Here is a 24140-nt window from a genome sequence, read left to right as displayed (position 1 = left end):
CTCCCACGTGCTACGCCCCCCGGGTGAAACTCCTCACTGTCATGTGAAAAGAAGTGGCTGGCGACTCCACATGTATCGGAGGAGGCATGTGGTAGTCTGCAGCCCCTCCCCAGATTGGCAGAGGGGGTGGAGCAGTGACCGGGACGGCTCGGAAGAGTGGGGTAATTGGACGAGTACAATTGGGGAGAAAAAGTGTGTGTGTGTGGTGTGGGGGGGGGGGGGGGGTGTGAACCTATGTTTTACACATTAATCTTTCTGTTGTTGTGTCATCAGGTGTGGTGAACTGGAACGCATTTTCAGAGGAGTATAGAAGGACGTACAAAACTCTTATCTCCTGTTGCATTCAGTGCAACTCTCTAGTCTACACAAAGACTGTGAAGGCTACAGGGGATGTGGGCAGAGAGGAATACTGCACACGTTCTACTCTGAATACGATCTTGCAGGATACTGCAGCACTGGCTGTTTTTATGTGACTGGAGGAACTTTCAGAGAATACATTTCATTCTGCTCTCTCATTCTGCTGGTTACATTTGCCTCATTGACCATCATTTACTTCTACTTTGGCTAATTACCCTCTTGAGCTTGTCCGCATAATTTTGACAATGTAGCAGGAAGAGCATGATTGTCATACATTTTAAGTATTTCCGATATTGACATTGACAAATTGTACCCTCACTCATTACGTGCAGTAAATGTATTCTTATGGCCCACAGGTAGGTGGTATACACTGCAAAAGCCAGTAACTTTAATGTGACTGTACTAGCAAGAGAGATTTATCTCCTTTATAAATGAGAAAAGTACCCTGCTATTCACAGAGGGCATACTTATCCAGATATTCATGGCATTTAAGTCAAATAAGACTTTCAGTTATTTAGGGCTCTGCGGTGCAGGAACTCCATGCACTCTGCTCTGCACCGTTTGGCCTTTCTCCTTTTGCAGCTGCTGAGAAGAACTGCATGGGTGTGCAGACAGCTCAGCTCACCAGTACGCTATGTGGTGAGATGACATACAGCAACGTTTTGATGAAGAAAAAAAAAAAAGAGAAAAGAAAAGGCCCAGCTAGATTGACACTGATCCATCATGCAATCACATCTCTTTTAAGCAGCTGGTGAGCTGGATTACAAGAGGATACAAATTACTGTTTTCAGCCTGTTTCTCTTTGTTTAACGATTTGATGAATAAATAACTATTATGAAAACAATAAATAAAATAACAATAAATAAAAAACTATCATGAAAATAATGAAATGATGAATAATTACCACCACTGTACACAGAGTAAAAAATTATTATAAAAATAATGAAATGATGAATAATTACCACCACGACACAAAGTAAAACATTATTTTAAAATATATTAATTTAATGTTGGGATCATTTGCAAAAAGTCTTTTTTTAATTCACAGTTTGTTTTGATCTGTGAATAATGTGTTATACTCTTCATTCTTTATGTAAATTCTGCATTTTAAATGCTCATTGAACATCATATCGTATTCTTCAAAGTTAATTTCTCCTTCACAATTATTGTTTTTCCTTCCTTCCATCCATCCATCCATCTGTCCATCCATCCATCCATTATTCAAACCGCTTATCCTGCTCTCAGGGTCGCGGGGATGCTGGAGCCTATCCCAGTAGTCATTGGGCGGCAGGCGGGGAGACACCCTGGACAGACCACCAGACCATCACAGGGCCCACACACACACACACACACACACACACACACCTAGAGACAATTTTGTATGGCTGATTCACCTGACCTACATGTCTTTGGACTGTGGGTTGTTTTTTCTTGTAGTCGCTAATTGAAATAGATTTGAACATATGGAAGAAAACAAGAACGTCACAATGGACAACATCCATTGCACGTTGTCCATCTTAGGAGAGAGATCCCTCCTCTGTTGTTCTCCCTGAGGTTTCTCCCTATTAAAGGTTTTTATTAGGGAGTTGTTCTTTATCCGATGTGAGGGTCTAAGGACAGGATGTTGTGTTGCTGTAAAGCCCTTTGAGGCAAATTTGTAATTTGTGATATTGGGCTATACAAATAAAACTGACTTGACAACGACAAACAGATTAAAGCCAGAATGCCCTCGCAGGGTCATACACCTTTAAGACAGTAGGGGGTGTAACTTGAAGTGGCAGTAACTTGATGTGGGAGCTTCCTTATTGGCCGTTGCGTTGGCACAGTGCTTCCTGCTCATTCCACATCTATCGCGCGCTAACGAACGGAGTATTTTGTTGCTCATGGGTACTACTGAAACACTAAGAAGGGAATATATTGCTGCTGTTTCCACATCTGGTTATGCAGTGTAAGAGTCCATCATGGAGCAGAGTAGGAGAGAATCCAGCTCTCCAGGCTGTAAGCACCCCAAATAACAATCCCTCTGACAAAACACGCAGTGCAGACTGAGTCTTAGAAAAACGACAGACATCTACAGATAGAAATGGATGAAAGAGGAGGGGGCGTTAAAAGATAATTAGAATAGGTTTATTTACAGTTAAATTAAGTTCTCTTTCAAATCATACATCCCCAGATATCAGTGCAGTGGAAAGTATTGTTCTTGCAACTGCATTTATAGCCTCTTTTTTTTTTTTAACTTGGACACAGCTTAACCTTGTCATGTGATATGCCACTTCATCCATCCATCCATTATCGAAGCCGCTTATCCTAATTAGGGTTGCGGGGATGCTGGAGGCTATGCCAGGAGTGATTGGGCGGCAGGCAGGGAGACACCCTGGACAGTCCAGCACAGGGCCTATGCTACTTCAGTACACTTTAATAATGAATATTACTGGGACCACGACATAAAATTGGAGAGGAACATTTAATATCCAGGAATTCCCAGTATGGACACTACAACTGACTATGCTTGTAACAAATGGCCACAATTTCGAGCATTGACCATACACAGTCCAGACATATACTAGGTTTTGACCTAGTATTGTTTTAAATACTGGAGAACGACTCTTAGGTAACAAGATAATCCCCAGATTTACACAAGATAGTTTGGAATGAATCATTTCAAATCACATCCCTGGCAAGTTAAAATGCAGCATTATTTGTCACAGTGGTGTGTGTGTGTGTGTGTGTGTGTGTGTGTGCGTGTGTGAGGTGGGCTCACGTGGCTCTGCGTCCTTCAACTCTTCACTATTTTCCCTCTTTATGGAAGAGGAGGAAGACATCTCCTGCATCTGGGTGTGTCTGTTCTGCTCATCCACCACTGAGAAAGAGAGAGAGAGAGAAATAAAGAGAGAGAGCGAGAGGGGGGGGTTAGTAGAGGGAAAAAACCCCAGGAACATGCCATTGTCAGAAACAGAGGAATGGGGTGAGCCGGGGTGGTGTTGGTATCTCTTTGTGTTTTGTGCGAGCATGTTACTATTTCGACATATTTGTGTACCTGTGTGTGCATGTATGGAAGCTGTCATATAAATGTGTGGTGTGATCATACCGATACCACAATTGTCTCAGCCTGTTCAATGATCTGCCTCATTGTGCGTGTACGTGTTTGTGTATATGTATATGAATCCTTTAGTTTGTATACTTGGTGTTCAAAGCATGTTTCTGTGTGCAAGTGTGTGGACATCTTTGAGCGAGTCTGCATGTTAGCATCTTTGTTTAACATGTAAGCTGTGCACAAAAAGCATATTTTTGTTTATGGTTTTGTTTCATGTGCACAAAGCATGAGTTTCTATGTCTGCGCGTGCGTGTGTATGTGTGTGTGTGTGTGTGTGTGTGTTTGCATGTGCGTGGGGTGTGTATCAACATTGCCCCCTACCTTTCTCAGCTTGCTCTATAATCTGCTTAAGAGCTTTCTTCAGGCTGTTGGCTCTCAGCATCAGTTGCTCTTTGGAGCGATACGTCCTTCCCTCCGTGCCCGCCTCACTGCTCTCGTCGCTGGGCCCTGTGCTGCAGCTGCCCCCCTCCTGGCTGGGCACGGTGCCCGCCGGCACCACCTGGGAAGGGGAGGAAAAAAAAACAGATTTTAAATTTCCAATGTCAACATTGCGGTGGTGGGGTGTGGTTTGTGTGTCGGCTTGAGGCGGAGATCCAGGACAGGCGCCGTCGCATCGGCAATACACCTGAGGGGAGTTCATAAATCAGACACAGCTGAGTCATCTTAGTAATTAAATCCACTAAATATGTTTCTCCCTGAAATGAGAATGCGACCTGACGTATGCAGGATATGCCAAAGTGGACTGGAACCAGAATGATGGTGATCAGGTGGCTTGTGAAGGGTTTAAGTACACGTTGTGTTGGAGTTTATGAAACCGGTGCGTTCGACTCGGCTCACTTTCAGAACATCTGCCATTTCTGCAACAACATGTGACAATAATCAATCAGTCAACATGAAGATTTGATCTACTGTTGTTGTTTGTAAGTTCATGTAATCAGTGTCATGTAACTTGGGATACCGGACCCTAATTTGCCGTAATCTGTATTTTTTGTATGAAAACTGACAGTCCATCCGGGACATTTGTTTGTGTTGAGTGCATTAGCATAATCACAAAACACCCAAATAGTTTATAAATTCTGTCATTCCTTAACAGATTAGAAAAAGAGGTGGTTATCCTGCCAGTTTGTGCTATTGGCTACCAGGTATCAGGAAATACCCCATTCTATATATGAAACAGCAAGTTGTCAGAGTTCAGCAGCTTGGGTATTGCAGGGTTTTATTGCTAAATTAATATTTGTATTGTGGTTACAAACAAGAAGATAAAGACTTCTCACAGCACCTTTCAATGTCATATTGCGTTTAACCCAGCCACTGAGGATGCACAAGCCAGTGCATTCTTAGTGCCGGTCCCAAGCCCAGATATATGGGGAGGGTTGCATCAGGAAGGGCATCCGGTGTAAAATCTTTGCCTAATCAAATATGCAGATCATAAATCAGATTTCCATACTGGATCAGTCGAGGCCCGGGTTACCAACAACCACCACCGGTACTGTTGGTCAGCAGGGTGCCGGTGGAAACTATGCTACTGTTGGGTGAAGGGGAGGGGGAAGGCATGTCCAGAGGCAGCAGGAGAGGAGTAAGGATGGGGGTAATCCTTAAGAAAGAGTATGTCAAGAGTGTGTTGGAGGTGAAGAGAGTGTCAGACAGAGTGATGAGTATGAAGCTGGAAATCGAAGGTATACTGATGAATGTTATCAGTTCATTTGCCCTGCAAGTTGGGTGTGAGATGGAAGAGAAAGAAGAATTATGAACTGAGTTGGATGAAGTGGTGGAGAGGGTACCCAAGGAGGACAGAGTGGTGATTGGAGCGGACTTCAGTGGGCATGTTGGTAAAGGGAACAGAGGTGATGGGGTAGGTATGGTGTCAAGGAGAGGAATGTGGAAGGAGAGATGGTGGTGGATTATGTGAAAAGGATGTAAATGGCTGTGGGTGTATACATATTTTGAGAAAAGGGAGTAACACAGGGTGACATTTATGAGTGGAGGAAGGTACACACAGGTGAACTATATCTTATGCAGGAGGTGTGATCTGAAAGAAGATTGGAGACTGCAAAGTGGTGACACGGGAAAACGTAGCTAGGCAGCATTGAATGGTGGTCTGTAGGATGACTTTGAAGAAGAGGAAGAGAGTGAAGGCAGAGCTAAGGATCAAGTGGTGGAAATTGAAGAAGGAAGACAGTTGTGTGGAGTTCAGGGAGGAGTTAAGACAGGCACTGGGTGGTAGTGAAGAGTTGCTGGATGGCTGGGCAAGCACTGCAGAAATAGTGAGGGAGACAGCTAGGAAGGTACTTGGTGTGTCATCTGGACAGAGGACGGAAGACAAGGAGACTTGGAGTAAGTACAGGAAAGTATACATATGGAGGGAGAAAGAGGTTGGTGAAGAAGTGTGATAGTCAGAGAGGTGAAGAAAGTAGACAGGAGTATAAGGAGATATGGCGTAATGTGAAGAGAGAGGTGGTGAAGGCAACAAAAAAGGCATATGGCAAGTTGTATAAGAGGTTGGACACTAATGAAGGACTCGTACCAATTGGCTAGACAGAGGGAGCAAGCTGGGAAGGATGTGCAGCAGGTTAGGGTGATGAAGGATAGAAATGGTAATGTGCGGACAAGCGAGGAGAGTGTGTTGAGAAGGTGGAAGGAGAATTTTGAAGGGTTGATGAATGAAGAAAGAGAGAGAAGGTTGGATGATGTGGGATTAGTGAGTCAGGAAGTGCGGTGGATTAGTAAGGATGAAGTAAGGACCGCTATGAAGGGGATTAAGAGTGGAAAGGTGGTTGGTCCAGATGACATACCTGTGGAGGCATGGAGGTGTTTAGGAGAAATGGAAGTGGAGTTTTTAACTAGATAGTTTAACACAATCTTGGAAAGCGAGAAGATGCCTGAGGAGGGGAGAAGAAGTGTACTGGTATTGATTTTCAATAATAAGGGCGATTTACAGAGCTGTAGTAACTACAGAGGTATAAAGTTGATCAGCCGAAGCATGAAGATATGGGAAAGAGTAATAGAAGCTAGGTTAAGAGGAGAGGTGACGATTAGCAAGCAGCAGTATGGTTTCATGCCAAGAAATAGCACTACAGATGTGATGTTTGCTTTAAGAATGTTGATGGAGAAGTATAGAGAAGGCCAGAAGGAGTTACACTGTGTCTTTGCAGATTTAGAGAAAGCATATGACAGGGTGCCGAGAGAGGTTGTATGAGGAAGTTGGGAGTGGCAGAGAGGTATGTAGGAGCGGTATATGTATGAGGGAAATGCGACAGTGGTGAGGTGTGTGGTTGGAATGACGGATGGGTTCAAAGTGGAGGTGGGATTACATCAAGGATCGGCTCTGAGCCCTTTCTTGTTTGCAATGGTGATGGACAGGTTGACGGACAAGATCAGGCAGGAATTTCCATGGACTATGATGTTCATGGATGACATTGTGATCTGTAGCAAGAGTAGGGTTCAGGTTGAGGAGAGCCTGGAGAGGTGGAGGTATGCACTGGAGAGAAGAGGAATAAAAGTGAGATGGATTACATATGCGTGAACCAGAGGAGGCGGGGACAGATGAATGGTGAGGATGCAAGGAGCAGAGGTGGTGAAGGTGTATGAGTTTAAATACTTGGGGTCAACTGTTCAACGTAACGGGGATTGCGGACAAGAGGTGAAGAAGAAAGTGCAGGCAGGGTGGAGTGGGTGGAGAAGATTGTCAGGAGTGATTTGGGACAAGGGAACGTGAAAGGGAAGTGAAGTGAAAGGGAAAGTTTACAAGACGGTTGTGAGACCAACTATGTTATATGGTTTGGAGATGGTGGCACTGATGAAAAGACATGAGGTGGAGCTGGAGGTGGCAGAGTTGAAGATGCTTAAGATTTTCATTGGGAGTGACGAAGAAGACAGGCTTAAGAGTATATTAGAGGGACAGCTCAGGTTGGACGGTTTGGAGACAAAGCAAGAGAGGCAAGATTGAGATGGCTTGGACATGTGTGGAGGACAGATGCTGAGTATATTGGGAGGATACTGAAGATGGAGCTTCCAGGCAAGAGGAAAAGAAGAAGGCCAAAGAGGAGGTTTATGGATGTTGTGAGGGAGGACATGCATGCGCTTGACGTGACAGAGGAACATGCAGAGGACAGGAAGAAATGGAAACGGATGACCCGCTGTGGCAACGGGAGAAGCCAAAAGAAGAAGAAGAAAGAATGGCTAAATTAATATCTGATACAATCCTGGCATTTTGACAAGCCTAATTTAAACTTGTTATATCTTAACTGGTATTTTTGGACAAGGATGGATTGTTTCCCAAAGTCTCGGGTCTGTTTGTCATATCCATGAACTGGATAGCATTGTTACTTAGAGAAGAGAGAGAGAGAGAGAGAGAGAGAGAGAGAGAGAGAGAGAGAGAGAGAGTGCCAGCCACTGTCGGCAGCCAGAGTGAGAAAGAGACGGCCAGTGGGCCACTGTTGTCAACCAGAGAGCGAGCTCTTGTGTCAATACTCCTTGAGAAGGAGGGTGAAACCTGTGTTCTTGTTTCTTTCTTTTTGGTCTGATCTGAGTTTTTGTTATCTACGCCTGGTTAGTTAAGGTTAGCTTCTTCAGTTGCCCTTTTTATTGTATATATTGACGTAGGATTAGGTTTTGTTAATGAATCCGTTTGTTTTTACACCTGGTTCTGCCTCCCACCTTTCTGATTCCCCCGGGACACTTTTATTTTCTTTGTTACTTCCCCCTCACCCCCTGGACCTTTAACAGGGAACTTAACAACTTCATTGGGTTGTTCATAGCTGTATTAATACTGTAGCATATTGACAAAGTAATCGCAGCAGTTACAAACAAGAAGATAAAAACTTCTCACATCTTTCAATGTCATATTCCCATTCCCTATTATTTGCAGCTTTTTCCTCTATAGCTCTGTGTGATGATGTGGGGCACACCCTGCCCAGGTGTCTCTAGTAAGGATTTGATATCTAGCGATGTAGAAGGAACTGTATACACGTTTCACTGAATGTGCAGTAATCACAGCCGAAAATCAGCCAGATTGCCCCTTAAATATTTTGCAACACAAGATTTCAAACAGGCATGGGGAGCAACTGAAAGGCGTGTTTTCCTTACACTTCTGCTTTTGGTCGGGAAGTCAGTTTCCACAGGGAGCACAGACACAGAGCAGAGAGGCCTGTGTTTTATTCTACAAATTTTTTTTGCCCCCCCCCCCCCCCAACTCCTGTGAGAATACAAATGTAAGTATGTGTAAAACATGCCTTTTCAATACTGCTTTACAGTACTATGTCATTTGTTGAGGAAAAGGAGGCTTTGTAAATACTACGGCTACACTAAGTTCACTAAATAGAACGTAAAATCTGATTGACTGTAGGAAAAAAAAAAAACAAACAGCCCCTAGGATTCACTAGTGTTACAGTGATCAAAAATATTGACTTTAGGGCGTCTGGGTGGCGTGGTGGTCTAATCCGTTGCCTACCAACACGGGGATCGCTGGTTCGAATCCCCGTGTTACCTCCGGCTTGGTTGGGCGTCCTTATAGACACAATTGGCCGTGTCTGCGGGTGGGAAGCCAGATGTGGGTATGTGTCCTGGTCGCCGCTCTAGCACCTCCTCTGGTCAGTCGGGGCACTTGTTTGTGGGGGAGGAGGAACTGGGGGGGGGGGCAGCGTGATCCCCCTATGCGCTATAAGCCCCGCTGGTGAAACTCCTCGCTGTCAGGCGAAAAGAAGCGGCTGGCGACTCCGCATGTATCAGAGGAGGCATGTGGTAGTCTGCAGCCCTCCCCGGATCGGCAGAGGGGGGTGGCGCAGTGACCGGGATGGCTCAGAAGAGTGGGGTAATTGGCAAAGTTCAATTGTGGAGAAAAAAGGTCGGGGGGGGGGGAAATGACTTCAATAGAAGCATCTTTACCTCATTGTCACATCATTCAGTATTTGTAATTTACAGAGGACACAATCTGCTGAAACGTTTATCTTTTGTCAACCAAGGACTCCAGGTAAATAAAAAGGGCCCTCAATCATTTCTCAAGAATATGTGACATTTTTTTTTGAAAATGGCGTATTTCCTTTATATCCCCCTAGATGGTAATTTTAGCTTTATGCAAACAACAGTGAAGAGAAGGTAAGTAGGGTTGACATAAAGGATTGAATGAGCAAACTGGTCCAGCAAGTAAAGTGGATTAGCTCCCAGTGGTTTTGCCACCCCCCCCCCAAAAAATAGCTCATTAGGACGAGTACCTAAATGTGTTATTTTGGAGAAAAACATAATTTTCCCCAGTTCTGAGTGAAACGGTAAGAGATGAATCCGCGCCGTCCGCAGACGCATGAGACCTGAATGTTCTTGTTTCGTCTCCAAGGCTAAAGGGGAGGGTCTCCATACACATTCTCCATGGACGTGTTAGTCGGCGTGTTCAGCGAGTGTACAATTATTGAACGTCAATCAACGTTGAGGGCTTTGCTTCTCGGAAATTCACGCGATAGTAAAATTATGAAGAAGGTCTAAAAAATAGGATGGTGATTCGATTTTCTACATGCAACTGGTTGATTCTTGAATCATATCGACTTCTTGACTGATTGATTTGTGGTGAAAGTACATAATATATAAATGTATAATAATCATATTATTATTTATAATAATTTATATTATCTAATAATTATTTTATATATATATATATATATATATATATATATATATATATATATATATATATATATATAAATGTAATGATTATATTATTATGATTACACGGATACACACAAACCATTGTATGCTAACCTGAATGCGGGGCATAGTTTGCGATGGACAAGTTAGGGAATTGAAATAACTCATATCATTGCATGTGAAAAATGAGTATGACCTTCATGTGACATGACATTTTCCAACCATGTTAACCCGTCGCTTGCTCGCTTAGACCGTGAACCAGACCAAAAAAGGAAAAAAGGCATTTGTGGCAGAAAAGGGAGTGGGAGAAATCGACTGTTGGACGGACCGAGCGCCGGAACCTGCTTGTGTTTTTGTTGAGTGTCGCAACTTCCCACATAGTTTACCACAACACCTCCTCTCTGTGTGCTAGCACAGTGCCTGAAACCTGTCCTATGATGTCGCTGTGTTGTTATTGTTATTACCTGGGCCTCAGCCTCCTCGCTCAAGGCCTTGACAAGCGAATCCAGCTTCTCATTCAGTAGGGCACACTGAGAGAGAGAGAGAGAGAGAGAGAGAGAGAGAGAGAGAGAGAGAGAGAGAGAGAGAGACAGTGAGCCAGAGAGAGAGAGATCAGATTCGTCATGTTATTTGTATGCAAATTTAGCTGAAATATTACAGAAACACTAAATGTCACAAAAGATTTTATTCATTTGCTCAAGGCAGAAAAAAGATGATGTGCTAACGAGTGACGGGAGAGGAATATTCACTTCGATGGAAATATGACGCTTGTTCAAGTCCCATTTTAGTTACAGCTCCGCAGATGTTTCCTTGAAACCCACATTAAACTTGGGACGGTGACATACGGAAAGTCAAGAGTAAGCAAGAGACTTCGAGAGACGGAGGCGAGGAAAGGTTTGGGTGAGAGAAGGAGGGGGAGGAAGGAAGAGAGAATTAAATGACGAAGAGGAGAAGGAAAACAGTGTGTGAGAGAAGGATGACAGTGTTTACGTTGAGTACTGTTTCAAATTGACTCTGATTGAAAAAACAAAGCTTTTGAAGGTGTTAGCGCTCCAGTCCTCCTCGTGTGCAGCGGGGCTCTTTAGGGTCGATATCTAATTCCAGCAGCGCAGAGGGAGGTGCACATTCATGAATGCCCAGGCTTCCCATCGGCAGCGTAGCAGCATCTCCCAGAGGCAAGCTGCAGTCATGAGTGATGCTCTTTTATTTGCTCTTGCAAAAAAAAAGTGTGGATTTCCCAAAGGCCATCAATAAAGCACTGCTTTGTGCCAGAGAGCAGGGGTAAAAAGGGACAAAAGCTCCGAGTGCTCTGAAAAGAGGCTTTATTAAAAACCTCAGCTGCCTTTAGTGAGGACAGAGATTTTCCCTTTTTGTACAAGGACCTGTCTCATAAGTCTTATTTGTACTTTCTTTTCCTTTCATCCCTGCCGGCAAACCATTTTCCCTCTCGGTTCCTTTCTCAAAACCTTGCATGGTGACAGGATGACAGAAAGCTACAATCTCACTTAAAGTAAAGGCGATTATCCCAGCCAGCGGTAGCGTTAACGCCATTGATCCAGCTAGCACAGTTTGTCATTATGCCGTCTACGGTGTCCAGACTGGGTTCGACACAGTGTCCGATGTACAGCAGCATTGCCTGTTGTTCACACACCATTCACACCACCTGACGAGCACATCTTGGAAGGGGGGGGGGGTGCAGACGCCACACAGAAGAGGAAGAAGATGGAGCCGTACCTTTCACTTTGGCCAATGCAGTCAGTCAAAGCACCCACAACTCTCCTTTATTATCATTACTGTATAGACCCAGAGTAGTGGCCAGCTTTGTTTTGTGGTCGAGTTGTTTTTTGTTTTTTTTTGGGGGGGGGGGGGTTTCCCCCTTTTCTCCCCAATCGCACTCAGCCAATTACCCCACTCTTCCGAGCTGTCCTGGTCGCTGCTCCACCCCCTCTGCCGATCCGGGGAGGGCTGCAGACTACCACATGCCTCCTCCGATACATGAGGAGTCGCCAGCTGCTTCTTTTCACCTGACAATGAGGAGCTTCGCCAGGGGGACATAGTGTGGAGGATCACGCTATTCCCCCCCCCCCCCACAAACAAGTTCCCCCTACCGACCTGAGGAGGTGCTAGTGCAGTGACCGGGACACATACCCACATCCAGCTTCTCACCCACAGACAAGGCCAATTGTCTGTAGGGACGCCCGACGAAGCCGGAGGTAACACAAGGATTCGAACCGGTGATCCCCGTGTTGGTAGGCAACGGAATAGACCGCCACGCCACCTGGACGCCCAAGCTCAAAACGTTTTGTTATTCATTTCCCCTACAGGGATAATAAAGTTAATCTTATCTGAACCACTGCTGCAGCTACTCTAACAAGAAGAATATTTACTCAGAATTGAGGTGTTTCACTTTATAACACTGAATATTGATGACATGTGACCTTTCTGGATCAAATTCCTGATCAGGACTGTTTTAGATCAATAAACAGACATAAGATTCGGATTGGTGGAGGAGAGCGAGTGTGAGGGGAGGTTAATGTGGCTTATTGAACGACGGTGACATCTTACCACCTCATCTGCTGATGGGTTACTGTCATACAAAGGCTTATATAACACACACTAACACACAAAACTCATACACACATTCACACGAGAACACACTCACACGCAAAAGCACACACACAGCCACTAAGTCACACTGTACATACTTAAATGCACAAACACACATGCATGCACTCATTTACACCTAAGCGCACAGGCATACTGTATACAGACACCAAATATGCACAAACACACACACACACACACACACACACACAGTCACAGTGACGCACTGTTGACGGTTTGACTGGACATCCTGGGTTGTCAGTCAGGTCTGTCTCCTGACCAAATAAGATGTTTTATGTCAATTAGGTTTTTCCAAACCCAAGAAGGACGCGTGCACCAGAAATATAATATTCATGGTACACACCCTACAACACTGTATAGCATTACACAACAGACAGCAGTCAATAACCCCACAGCCTTGAAAACAACTCTGACAACACAATAGGCTTAAATGCAGACAAATATATCGAACACTCACTGAAAATTCAGCTAGACTGGATGTATGGGTGAATGTCTGTTTGTCTGAATGCAGCAGTTTAAAAATCCATCCAGAAATCCACAATTTAATGAGGGGGGAGAGATCGCTCACATCAATAAACCAAAACAAAAGTTCATTACCCCCCCCCCACACACACACACACACACATATATATATCATAATGGATAACATTTATATAGCACTTTATCGCGATACCCAAAGCACTTCACAGTGAAGGGGGGAAACTCACCTCAACCACCACCAATGTGGAGCACCCACCTAGGTGATGCATGGCAGCCATTTTCTCACCAGAACGCTCACCACACATCAGCTTAAGGTGGAGAGGGATGGAATCACTGAGCCAATTACCCAGGGGGATGATTAGGTGGCCAGATGGAGAGAGCCAGTTTGGGAATTTTGCCAGGACACCTGGGGAACCAACTACTCTTTGCAATAAGCTCCATGGGGTCTTTAATGACCACAGTGAGTCAGGACCTCGGTTTAACATCTCATTCAAAGGACAGCATCTCCTACAGCACAGTGTCCCTGTCACTGCACTGGGGCATTGGGATTTGTTTATTAGGACTAGAGGGAAGACTGACCCCTACTGGCCCACCAACACCACTTCCAGCAGCAACTTAGTTTTCCCAGGAGGTCTCCCATCCAAGTCAAGCCCACACCTGCTTAGCTTCTGTCATTCGGCAGAACCAGGATACATGTTGATATACACACACACACACACACACACACGCGCTTAAAAAACACACACACACGCATACAGAAACAACACACCTTTTTGGCCATGGCATCCGCCTCTTCCTTGTTCTCAGTGGCTTTCTCATATGCCTTCCCCACCTCCGCAACAAAGTCATTCACCGTCCCACATAGAAACCTGATGGGGGGAGTAAGAGTACAGCGGGAGAGATGGAGTGTGAGAGAGTGGAAAGGTGGAAGAGAGAGAGAGAGTGGAATGGAGAGAGACAGAAAAAGAGAAGGGAGAAAGGGGACAGGGTGAAGATTAAGATAATTACAGTTTATGAGAGGAAAAAATAGGTAGGGAAGATCTCAAATTAGATGGTAGAGAGAGAGAAAGAGAGAAGGTGGCACGGTAAAGGTTTCTGCCTTTCATTTCCAAAATTTTGGAAAGAGTTGTAGCTGATCAACTTTCTGTCTGTTTCCAACAACATCTCTTTAAACCATTTCAATCTGTGTTAGAGCCCGTCATTCCACTGAAACTGCACTTAGAAAAAGTCATGAACGACCTTTTGCTTGCTATGGATTCCAGGTCCACCTCATTACTACTGTTGCTTGATCTTAGTGTAGCATGGTATACTTTTGGACCGCCTTGATAAATACACAGGCGTTTCAGGTGTGGCTCTGTCTTGGCTTAAGTCTTACTCATCTGATAGGACACACTGTGTTCTATCAGATGAGTAAGATTACATCTATTACATGGTAATATGACATCTGATTTCTCTGCAGTGAAATATGGCCTTTGCTATTCTCCCCTTACATCTGTCCTCTTGGCCATATCATATGGAGCTATGGAATAAATTTCCACTGCTACGCTGATGATACTCAGCTGTATGTACCTGTCAAGTCAGACAATCATTCTCATATCAGAAATCTAGAGGCATGCTTGTCTGGAGTGAAAAATTGGATATCATCTGACTTACTGCATAATTCTGAAAAAACTGAGATGCTTGTTATCGACTCTGCAAGACAAAGTCAACTTTACAACCAAGAAATGGTATCTCTTGACAAGTGTTTGATCCCCCAAAGTTCCACAGACATCAAGTCTTGATGTAGCCAAAAACCTTCGTGTTATTTTTGATCGATCCCTATCTTTTGAGTTTCACATTAGCGATATCACCAAGACCTAATTTTTCCACCTACGAAACATTGCCAAAATGCATTCTTTTCTATGGCTGAAGCTGAGATCCTAATCCATGCTTTTGTTTCATCCAGATTAGATTACTGTAATGTCCGTTTTTATGACCTGCCATGCACTGGCACTAAATACCCTCAGCTGGTTCAAAATGCTGCTGCTAGAATATTAACTAAAACAAAAAAGTTTGACCATATTCTAGCCTCCCTTCACTGGCTCCCTGTTCATGAAATAACTAATGGGCTTGCCCCCTCACATTTATCTTATACAGCCTTATGTGCCCTCCATTCCCAAAGTGCAGGCCTCCTCTCTGTCCCTTGAGTTAAAAAGAAGTCTGCAGGCTGCAGAGCCTTCTCTTACCATGCCCCTTTTCTTTGGAACAGTCTCCCAGCCACCATCAGAGAATCTGACTCTGTAGACTCTTGCACATCTAAACTGAACACACATCTGTTCTCATTAGCTTTCAACTAGTTGTCTTCTTTGGTAGTTGGACTTCTTTCTGAGTTTTGTCACAACTATTCTCTTTTGGGAGGGTCTCAGTCTCAATGTATTTATAATTGTAGGTCTTCGCAGTAATCTCTTAGTTTTGTCCTGCCCACGAGAATGTTCCTAAACTTTCTCAATGCATTGCACTGTTCTAACCTTCCATTTGTATCTCTGAGCAAATGTGTGCCCATGTTGTGCGTCAGTCCCCCCCCCCTCTCTTTTTCTCGCTCGTTCTCGCTTTCCAGGACAAATCAAAAAAGATTAAATCAGTTCATCTGGATACAACTTTTAAACATTGTATCCAGATGAACTGATTCAACCCTCTTTGATTTTCTTACCTGGATTATTGAGCATGCATCAAGACTTTCCAGGACACATTTTTCTTCCACTATGGATCATCTCTCTCTCTCATTCTCTCTCGCCTGATGACTTTGGAGCCTGTTTGTGATGTGTCATGTTCTCCCTTGGTCACAGGTCCACCCCCCTGGAGATTTATGCTATCGTTTGCACTGTTCTCATTTAAAATTGTTTGTATACTATTTGTTTTAGCTATGACAACTTCGGCGTCAGTCTCATCCCTTCTCTCGTCTTCTTTCTCTCTGTGTGAATGTGGTGTTTAAGTCTGCCTCGCCTATTGTGTATATGTGAAGTCTGTTCTCTCTGCAGGGCCCCACTGAGCAGAGCTGGGTTTGTGGTGCGGGCTGCATCTGTGGGGTTCCTGTCATCGTCTTGGATGGTCACAGATTCACTAAGTTTGCCTTGCACTCTCTTTAAAAGATTATTTTTCAGCACATTTAAATTTGCTAAATGCATAAAATTTAGCAAAACACACAGAGCAAGGTAATGTAAAATACATATAGGTATGCATTCTACATTACCTCGCTCTGTGTGATCTATAATATCACATTATATTTCTGCTATTTTTGGGGAGTCCAGGTGGCGTAGTGGTCTATTCCGTTGCCCACCAACACGGGGATCCTCCCACATGTTACGTTCCCCTGGTGAAACTCCTCACTGTCAGGTGAAAAGAAGCGGCTGGCGACTCCACATTGGCCAAGTACAATCAGGGAGAAAAAGGGGGAAAATCCACAAAAAAAAAAGGCCCAATATACTGTTGTATATTATACTGATTGTAAAGCCCTTCGGGACTACCTTGTGAATTTGGGCTATACAAATAAACTTAACCTGACAAGGTTAAGGGGATAAAGGTGTGAACGAGGGAGTATAAGATTTGAAGTTGGATGAGTCATAAACCGAGCCCTTTTTATACACGTTACACAAACACTCGTTACTGAAGTCTCTCACCACCTACGCTGCCGTGCTGACTGCTGTGAGAGGTAGGCGTAGCGGGGGTGCTCCACACATTGTGAACTGAACATGACCTGTTACGGCGCTGCTCACTCATAGAGCGAGTCTCTTAAAAGTGTGTTTCCGAGAAAAAGTCCACTGCTCATCTCCAATACGGCTTCTACGACCACAAACATGGTTTGCAGTTGTGATATGTGTTCTGCTGGTTAGAGCTGTTATCTTACAGCATGAGGGCTGTGGTCAAATGATACGCATGGTGTGCTAATAGGAACATCTAAAGTGCATATAGGCATGGACTGTGTGTGTTGAACCACCAACATTATCCGTAACTTGAATTTAAAACAGCAGAAAAACGTGGATAACATTACAGAGGAGCTTTGGTCACTGTCTACAACCAGCTGACCTCCAACCTCCTTGTGGAGGGGTGAGTGGGAAGATGTGAACTTTCCCTTCAAGGAATCAATATTTTTTCATGAAAGCAAAAGAAAAACAATCTAAAAAAAAAGAAAAAAAAAAGAAAAGAAAATACAATTGTAGTTCAAAAATTCCATTCCTTTATCCAAACTACTTATCCTGCTCTCAGGGTCACGGGGATGCTGCAGCCTAGCCTAGCAGTCATTGGGCGGCAGGTGGGGAGACACCCTGGAAGGCCACCCCTGGGACAATTTAGTATGGCCAATTCACCTGACCTACATGTCTTTGGACTGTGGGAGGAAACCGGAAACCCCGGAGGAAACCCACACAGACACAGGGAGAACATGCAAACTCCACATAGAGGACTCGAACCCAGGCCCTTGTTGCTGTGAGGCGACCACAGTAACCACTGCGCCACCGTGCCACCCCCTGAGTTGATACCCCTCACACAAACTAAACCTCCGTTGTCTTATTGTGCCCTATGTCTGCTACAGATGTGCCCTACACAGAGCTGTCACAGCAGTGATGAAAAGCATTCTGTAATGTGCTTTAGACTATTCCCAATGGAGGTGTACTACTAAGCTAATGCACTGAGGATGCCCCCTATAATACTTCATCTATCTCTGTCATTTCAGGCCGGGCTGAATCCGCTGCTCCTTCTGTATGCACGCGCGCGCGCGCGCACACACACACACACACACACACACACACACACACACACACACACACACACACACACACACACACACATGTCCTTGGGGAAGAGGCCAAAGAAAGGAGATCGATACCTATTGACCAGACACTTAGTCTGTTCTTGCTCCTCTCTTCTCCTTCACTCCTCTGCCTTTCTCTGTTTAAATTTAAATTTAATCTTTCAGTTTTCTCTCTCCCACTCTCCTCCTTTTTTCATTCTTTGTCTATTTTCCATCCCTGTGTGTCTTTGTCACTGTCACTCTCATTTTTATCTGAATATCTCTCTTTCTCTTCAATATGATCATTTCCTCTGCTCTCCTTGTCTCTGTGGACATAAATATATATTCCTATCGCTTCCCCTCCCTTCTCATTTGTGTGGAGGTCTTGTACTTTCCCAGCATGCAGGCCACCTACTTGGCAGAGGATATGACATCACTGTGTCTGTCCGAGTCCAGGATCTTGGTGAGGTGAGAGGCAACAGAGTCTGCATACTGAGTAATGTGAACCTGAGCGAGGGAAAGAGAGACAGACAGATAAAGAGACAGAGGAGACATAAGGGAGATGTCCTGCGTTTAATCTACTAGTCAATGCAGGTGGACAAACATGTTTAGAAACGGAACTTTCATTCACATCTGATGCCTGCAAAACTAAAAGACTTCACCTGAAAGGCTCAGTTGGGTAGTACGACAAAATACTCAGTTACGATTCAATTTAGAGACAGTTTCCTGCCGTGTCTGGGTAGCGTGGCAGTCTATTCCATTGCCTACCAACACGGGGATCATCGGTTCGAATTCCCGTGTTACCTCCGGCTTGGTCGGGCGTCCCTACAGACACAATTGGCCGTGTCTGCGGGTGGGAAGCTGGATGTGGGTATGTGTCCTGGTCGCTGCCTAGCGCCTCCTCTGGTCAGTCGGGGCGTCTGTTCGGGGGGGAGGGGGAACTGGGGGGAACAGTGTGATCCTTTCACGTGCTATGTCCCCCTGGTGAAACTCCTCACTGTCAGGTGAAAAGAAGCGGCTGGCGACTCCACATGTATCGGAGGAAGCATGCGGTAGTCAGCAGCCTTCCCCAGCACGGCAGAGGGGGTGGAGCAGCAGAGACTGGGACGGCTTGGAAGAGTGGCGGTAATTGGCCAGATACAATTGTGAGAAAAAGGAGAAAAAAAGAAAAAAAAGAAAAAAGACAGTTTTCTGAAAATGAGTGTTTTGCAAAACCCCACAGGCATTATGGCTCAGACACAAGCATACCTGTAGAGGGGAATCAAGACCATCATCTTCTTTTACTATGGGTGTGTGTTTGGTGGGCACTTCGTATGTCATTACGCTCCACCTGAAAATGCGCGCGCACAAACACACACACACACACACACACAAATGGATGTCAAGCACCAGGAAATGACCCACATTATCAGACGATGAGATGACGACAGTGCACTCTGGATCGTAACACCCGATATCATGTACTGCTCTTATCGTCAGCTGAATTGGAGTTTAAAACTGATACAGTAAAGCCTTATTTGTGGTTGAAACCAAGGACGAAGTGTACTTTTTAAACACTTGTGAAACACATTTGGTTTTTCCAATGGAAATTGTTACTACATTACTTGTTCAATCAATTATCAAGAGAGCTCTTTTTAAAAAAATCTATTGGATACACTTGTTTTTCAGTGTAAGGTATCAAACCTGGTGTTTATTGTCCTGCGGTTTGGCTGCAACTAAGCTTGAAACTAATCAAAAGTGAACACACTCAGGAGTTGTTCGGAGTCTCGCACCTCTCATTACACAAATCGTCAAGCTGTTGCAACTCATGAACTAAATAAGCACACTAGCGGTGGTAAACTAATAAGTAAACCAGCGCTGCTCGCTGTCATGTGAGTCTGAGAGCTCTGTGTATCTGGGATTTCACCGTAACCTGATGCTACACCAGCTCATCTCACTAAATAGTCCTCCCAGTTCCAGTTGATGGTGTGCTATTTAGTGGATTGAGGTGTTGTAATGTGTGTTTGGGGTTGAAGAGACAACCGGCATACACTTGGCTCTCCACGGTACATGACTGAGTATTGCTGATTAAAACGCTCCCGGTGTTGTGCAATTTGCCCGCTTGCACAGAGAAACCCTGAAATACCTGAACGAGTATATGAACTATGTTAAGGTCAGAGGCAGAGGTTTTGTTCAAATAAGGTCAGAGATTATTTGCATGATGAAAACGTAAGTCATGTGGGTGACATATAGTTACCCAACATAAATACCTGAAATACCCGAGATATTAGTCTGGTGCATGTCTGCCCTGTGGTTTTACGTTCCATTGTGCTTGAGTCTCCTTACAATACACATCCACCGTTCTTCTGTCGCCTCCATTCACGTTTACACTTTTCAACAATAATGAACAGAGTAGCGTCACGTGGGTACGGCGAACAAGATGGCCGCCAGCCACAAAAAAGGCTTTACCCTGCACAAGTTAATTTGAATTTATGTTCAGCGACACATACTTGTAAGTACAGTGCCTTGCATAAGTATTCAACCCCTTGTGCTCTGAAAGCTCCAAGTTTACACAAATGACAAATTATTCCTAAAACAAACTCAGGTTAACACAATTGGACAGAATTAGTGTGCACCTGTAAGATATTAAAGTAATGGTCTTGTTTATGGGTATAAAAAGCACTCTGTGTAAAGTTCATTAGCCAGGTGTGAACTCCATCAGAAAATGAAGACAAAGGAGCATAATACTGAAGAGACAAAGTGATTAAAATGCAGACGGCGGGAAAGGGATACAAAACAATATCCAAGTGTTTGGATGTCTCATGGAACACTGTTGGATCCATTGTCAGAAAGTGGAAACTGTATCACATCACTCAGATGCTTTGTAGGACAGGCCGTCCCTCAAAGCTACGTGTCCGAGCAAGACGTGGGCTGGTGAGGAAAGCCACAGATGATCCTGCAATCACTTTGAAAGAGCTCCAGAGGTTAGTGGCTGAAACTGGAGTAAATGTGCATGAGTCAACCACATCACGGGCTCTCTATAAATCTGGCCTGTATGGGAGGGTGGCAAGAAAGAAGCCGTTGCTCAAAACTATGCATATAAAAGCATGCTTGGAGTTTGCTATTAAGCATGAGAGAGACCCAGTTAGGATGTGGGTAAAAGTTTTGTGGTCAGATGAGATGAAATTTGAGCTTTTTGGCCAAAACTCAAAGCGTTATGTGTGGCACAAACCTAACCCTGCTCATGCCCTAAAAAACACCCTTCCTACAGTGAAGCATGGCGGCGGCAGCATAATGCTACAGGGTTGCTTTTCATCTGCAGACACTGGGAACCTTGTTCAAATTGATGGAAGAATGGATGGAGCTAAATACAGGGAAATACTGGTCTGGCATAAAACTGAAGCTTGAGAGAAGGTTCACCTTCCAGCAGGACAATGATCTTAAGCACAAGGTTAAAACAACAATGGCAGGACTCAACAACAAAAAGGTGAACGTTTTGGAGTAGCCAAGTCAAAGTCCGGCCCTCAACCCCATTAAAAATCTGTGGCACAGACTGAAAATTGCAGTCCAGAGGCGCCATCCCACCAACCTGCAAAGACATGTACAAATTCTGCCAAGAATGGGCAAAAACGACTCCAGAAGAATGTGCAACAAAGCTTGTACTACCTACCCCAAGAGAATCATGGCTGTTACTGCAGCAAAAGGGTTCTCTACAAAGTATTGATATGTGGGGATTGAATACTAATGCAAGCACTATATTTTATTTTTTTTAAAAGTCAGCGAAACATAACTTATTTTGGCTTTGGGAACATGCTGTTAGAGCTTATGGGTTCACAAAAATATTGTTCAGGAACAGATGCGTGAGTATCTTTTATAATCCAGAAATTAGTTATGACTGTCAAGGGGGCTGAATACTTTTGCAAGGTACTGTAATTGTGTGCTCACCTCAACTACTCAAACCGTCAGTGAAAGTGCGTAAAGTTTATGTCAAAGTAAAGCCAGAAAGAAATGGCAACATCGAAATACTTCATCAAAGATGTGTGTCTACATGGAAAAGTCCATCACATGAGGATGATGATGCAGACAAGCCATCTCCTACTAAGAAATCATAATATAGTCTTGAGAAAGTATTTGCAGAAATGACCAAAATGAGCTGACGTTTCAACTATAAACATGGCGGAGTTGAAAACGGCTGACAGCCATGCAGGAGAGGCTAGGGGAGGCCAAGGTGCGCATGGCCCATCTGCAGGAGGTCATGGAGCAGTCACTGAATGAAAGTGGGAGTAAGGATAAACACATGGCAGGTTTGTGGAACCGAGAGCCAGTTCGTCAAAACCAGAGCAGGCGAAACAATGTGAGACTGGTGGGCTCGAAGAGAATTACGGTTCTTTTGGGATAGTGGTTAGTTGTGTTTAAAGGATTCTAACTAAGGGAGTCGGTGTTGAAATGGACGGGGAGTTTGAGATTGAAAGGGTGCATTGACAACTTGCACCGATGCCAAATACAGTCCAGCCCCCCAGACCGGTCTTGATTCGTCTTCTGAGGCAGTCAGCGATGGGCAAGGTGATCAACACAGCTAAAGAAAAGCATGGGCTCGCTCAGGAAGGATGCAGACTCTCCCTGTTCCCAGATAAGTTGAAGGTGCTGGTGCAGAATAGGAGCGCCTACACATATATGTGAAGTGAAAACTGCAAAGCTCAGTGTGAGACACACGTTGGCTTTCCCAGCAACGCTGCATTTCAAATGGAGAGGAAAAAACACGGGTCTGCTATAGCAGCCGAGAGATTCGTCAATGAGCAGGGAAATAGGGAAGCTGAAAACTGAATTGCACGGAGCGAGGGGAGCCGCTGTACACACCAATACTAGCAGATCATGCTGTGAATTGCACTGAACTGATGTAGGATCTTTGTGCGGGCTTTACAGAAAAGCTGCAAAGAGCCAGACGCCAGGAGGAACAGTAACTGTGATAATCCTACAGACCAAATAACAGTTTTATTTTTTCTTTCTTTCCCTTTTGCAAGTAGCATTCCGCACTCGGGGAAGGGCTGCATGAGGACAGCCAGGCACTCTTTTGTTTTGTTCTTGTGGGTATGTTTTTGGGTTTGTTCTGTTACAGGTGTTCAAAAAACAGGAAGGCATTTGGTAATGGCAAGTGATCACTCAAAGGTGCTTAAAAATGCCAAGGCAATGTTTCATAACACATGGATAATAGCAGACATGGATCTGGAACAAAAGATGATTAAACTTCATAGAGTTCAAGGATGTCCAGTAGGCTAGTTGAATTTATTTCGTGGAACATAAATGGATGTGGAAGTCCAGTTAAAAGGAGGAAATATTGTCATATCTGAAAAACAATCAGGCAAATAGTGCTTTCATGCAGGAAACCCACATGCGGGGTGTTGAAGCAGAGTAATTTAAAATAGGCTGGGTGGGCCATATCTTTCATAGCTCCTTCTCAAATAAACGTAATGGTGTACTGATTCTAATAAATCACATAAATTTTGTTCTCTTAAAACAAAGTAAAGATACAGAAGGAAGGATGGTGTGAGTTGAAGCCATAACAGAGGGACTGCCTAGGCCAAGGGTCGGCAACCTATGATACACATGCCCATGGTGGCATGTGAGGCCATTAACATGGGCACGTGCTAATGGTTTAAAAAAATATTATATAGCCTAACGGTGAACTAAATGAACAATTTAAAATAATACTGGAATAATTAGTCTCAAAAACACCATTGTTTTTTACAGCAACAGAGTGCACACAAGTGACGTAGTCTATCACCCCCCTCCTCTCTCTGATCTGCCCACGACTGCAGCATTACCGCAGTAGGGAAAACGTAGGATAGCTAGCTAGCTTGCTCTTTTGCTTTATGTCAAGAACAACTGATGAGGGCAGAAGCAAAAAAAAAAAAAAAAAGTAGGTTGTCTAATTCGCCTCTTTCAGCTGTCTTGGACAAATGAATTTGGATTTATTTCGCGAAAGGACGGACCGAGCTGTGTACACTACTGCGAAAAAGTTGTGTGTCGAACCTCAAGTTTAAAATGTCATTTTGAAACAAGGCACGAGAAAACCTTCAATGATAAGGCTGATAAAAGCTGAATCAATCAAGAGGGCAGTGGCCCAGTACGGGAAGCAAAGCAGCATGCTTACAACCCAATGTGCCTCCCAAAACCAAGCTACAGAGGGCAGCTATGAAGTCGAACAGT

General features: G+C 44.2%; 1 protein-coding gene across 1 annotated transcript in view; it reads right to left on the bottom strand.

The window, feature by feature from the left end:
* Positions 1-24140, bottom strand: part of si:dkey-172j4.3 (diacylglycerol kinase eta) — a 128913-nt gene that overhangs the window by 13315 nt on the left and 91458 nt on the right. The window contains exons 13-18 of the mRNA XM_056300347.1: positions 19203-19284; positions 18370-18461; positions 13959-14058; positions 10549-10614; positions 3773-3950; positions 3119-3217 (exon numbers count right to left, since the gene is read on the bottom strand). Coding sequence (XP_056156322.1) covers positions 3119-3217; positions 3773-3950; positions 10549-10614; positions 13959-14058; positions 18370-18461; positions 19203-19284 — 617 coding nt within the window. The remainder of the gene's footprint in view (positions 1-3118; positions 3218-3772; positions 3951-10548; positions 10615-13958; positions 14059-18369; positions 18462-19202; positions 19285-24140) is intronic.

This window comes from Lampris incognitus, chromosome 20 (assembly GCF_029633865.1).
Source record: "Lampris incognitus isolate fLamInc1 chromosome 20, fLamInc1.hap2, whole genome shotgun sequence".
Classification (NCBI taxonomy): domain Eukaryota; kingdom Metazoa; phylum Chordata; class Actinopteri; order Lampriformes; family Lampridae; genus Lampris; species Lampris incognitus.
Note: the sequence above shows the minus strand (reverse complement) of the source record. Positions and strands in the feature narration are given on the sequence as shown.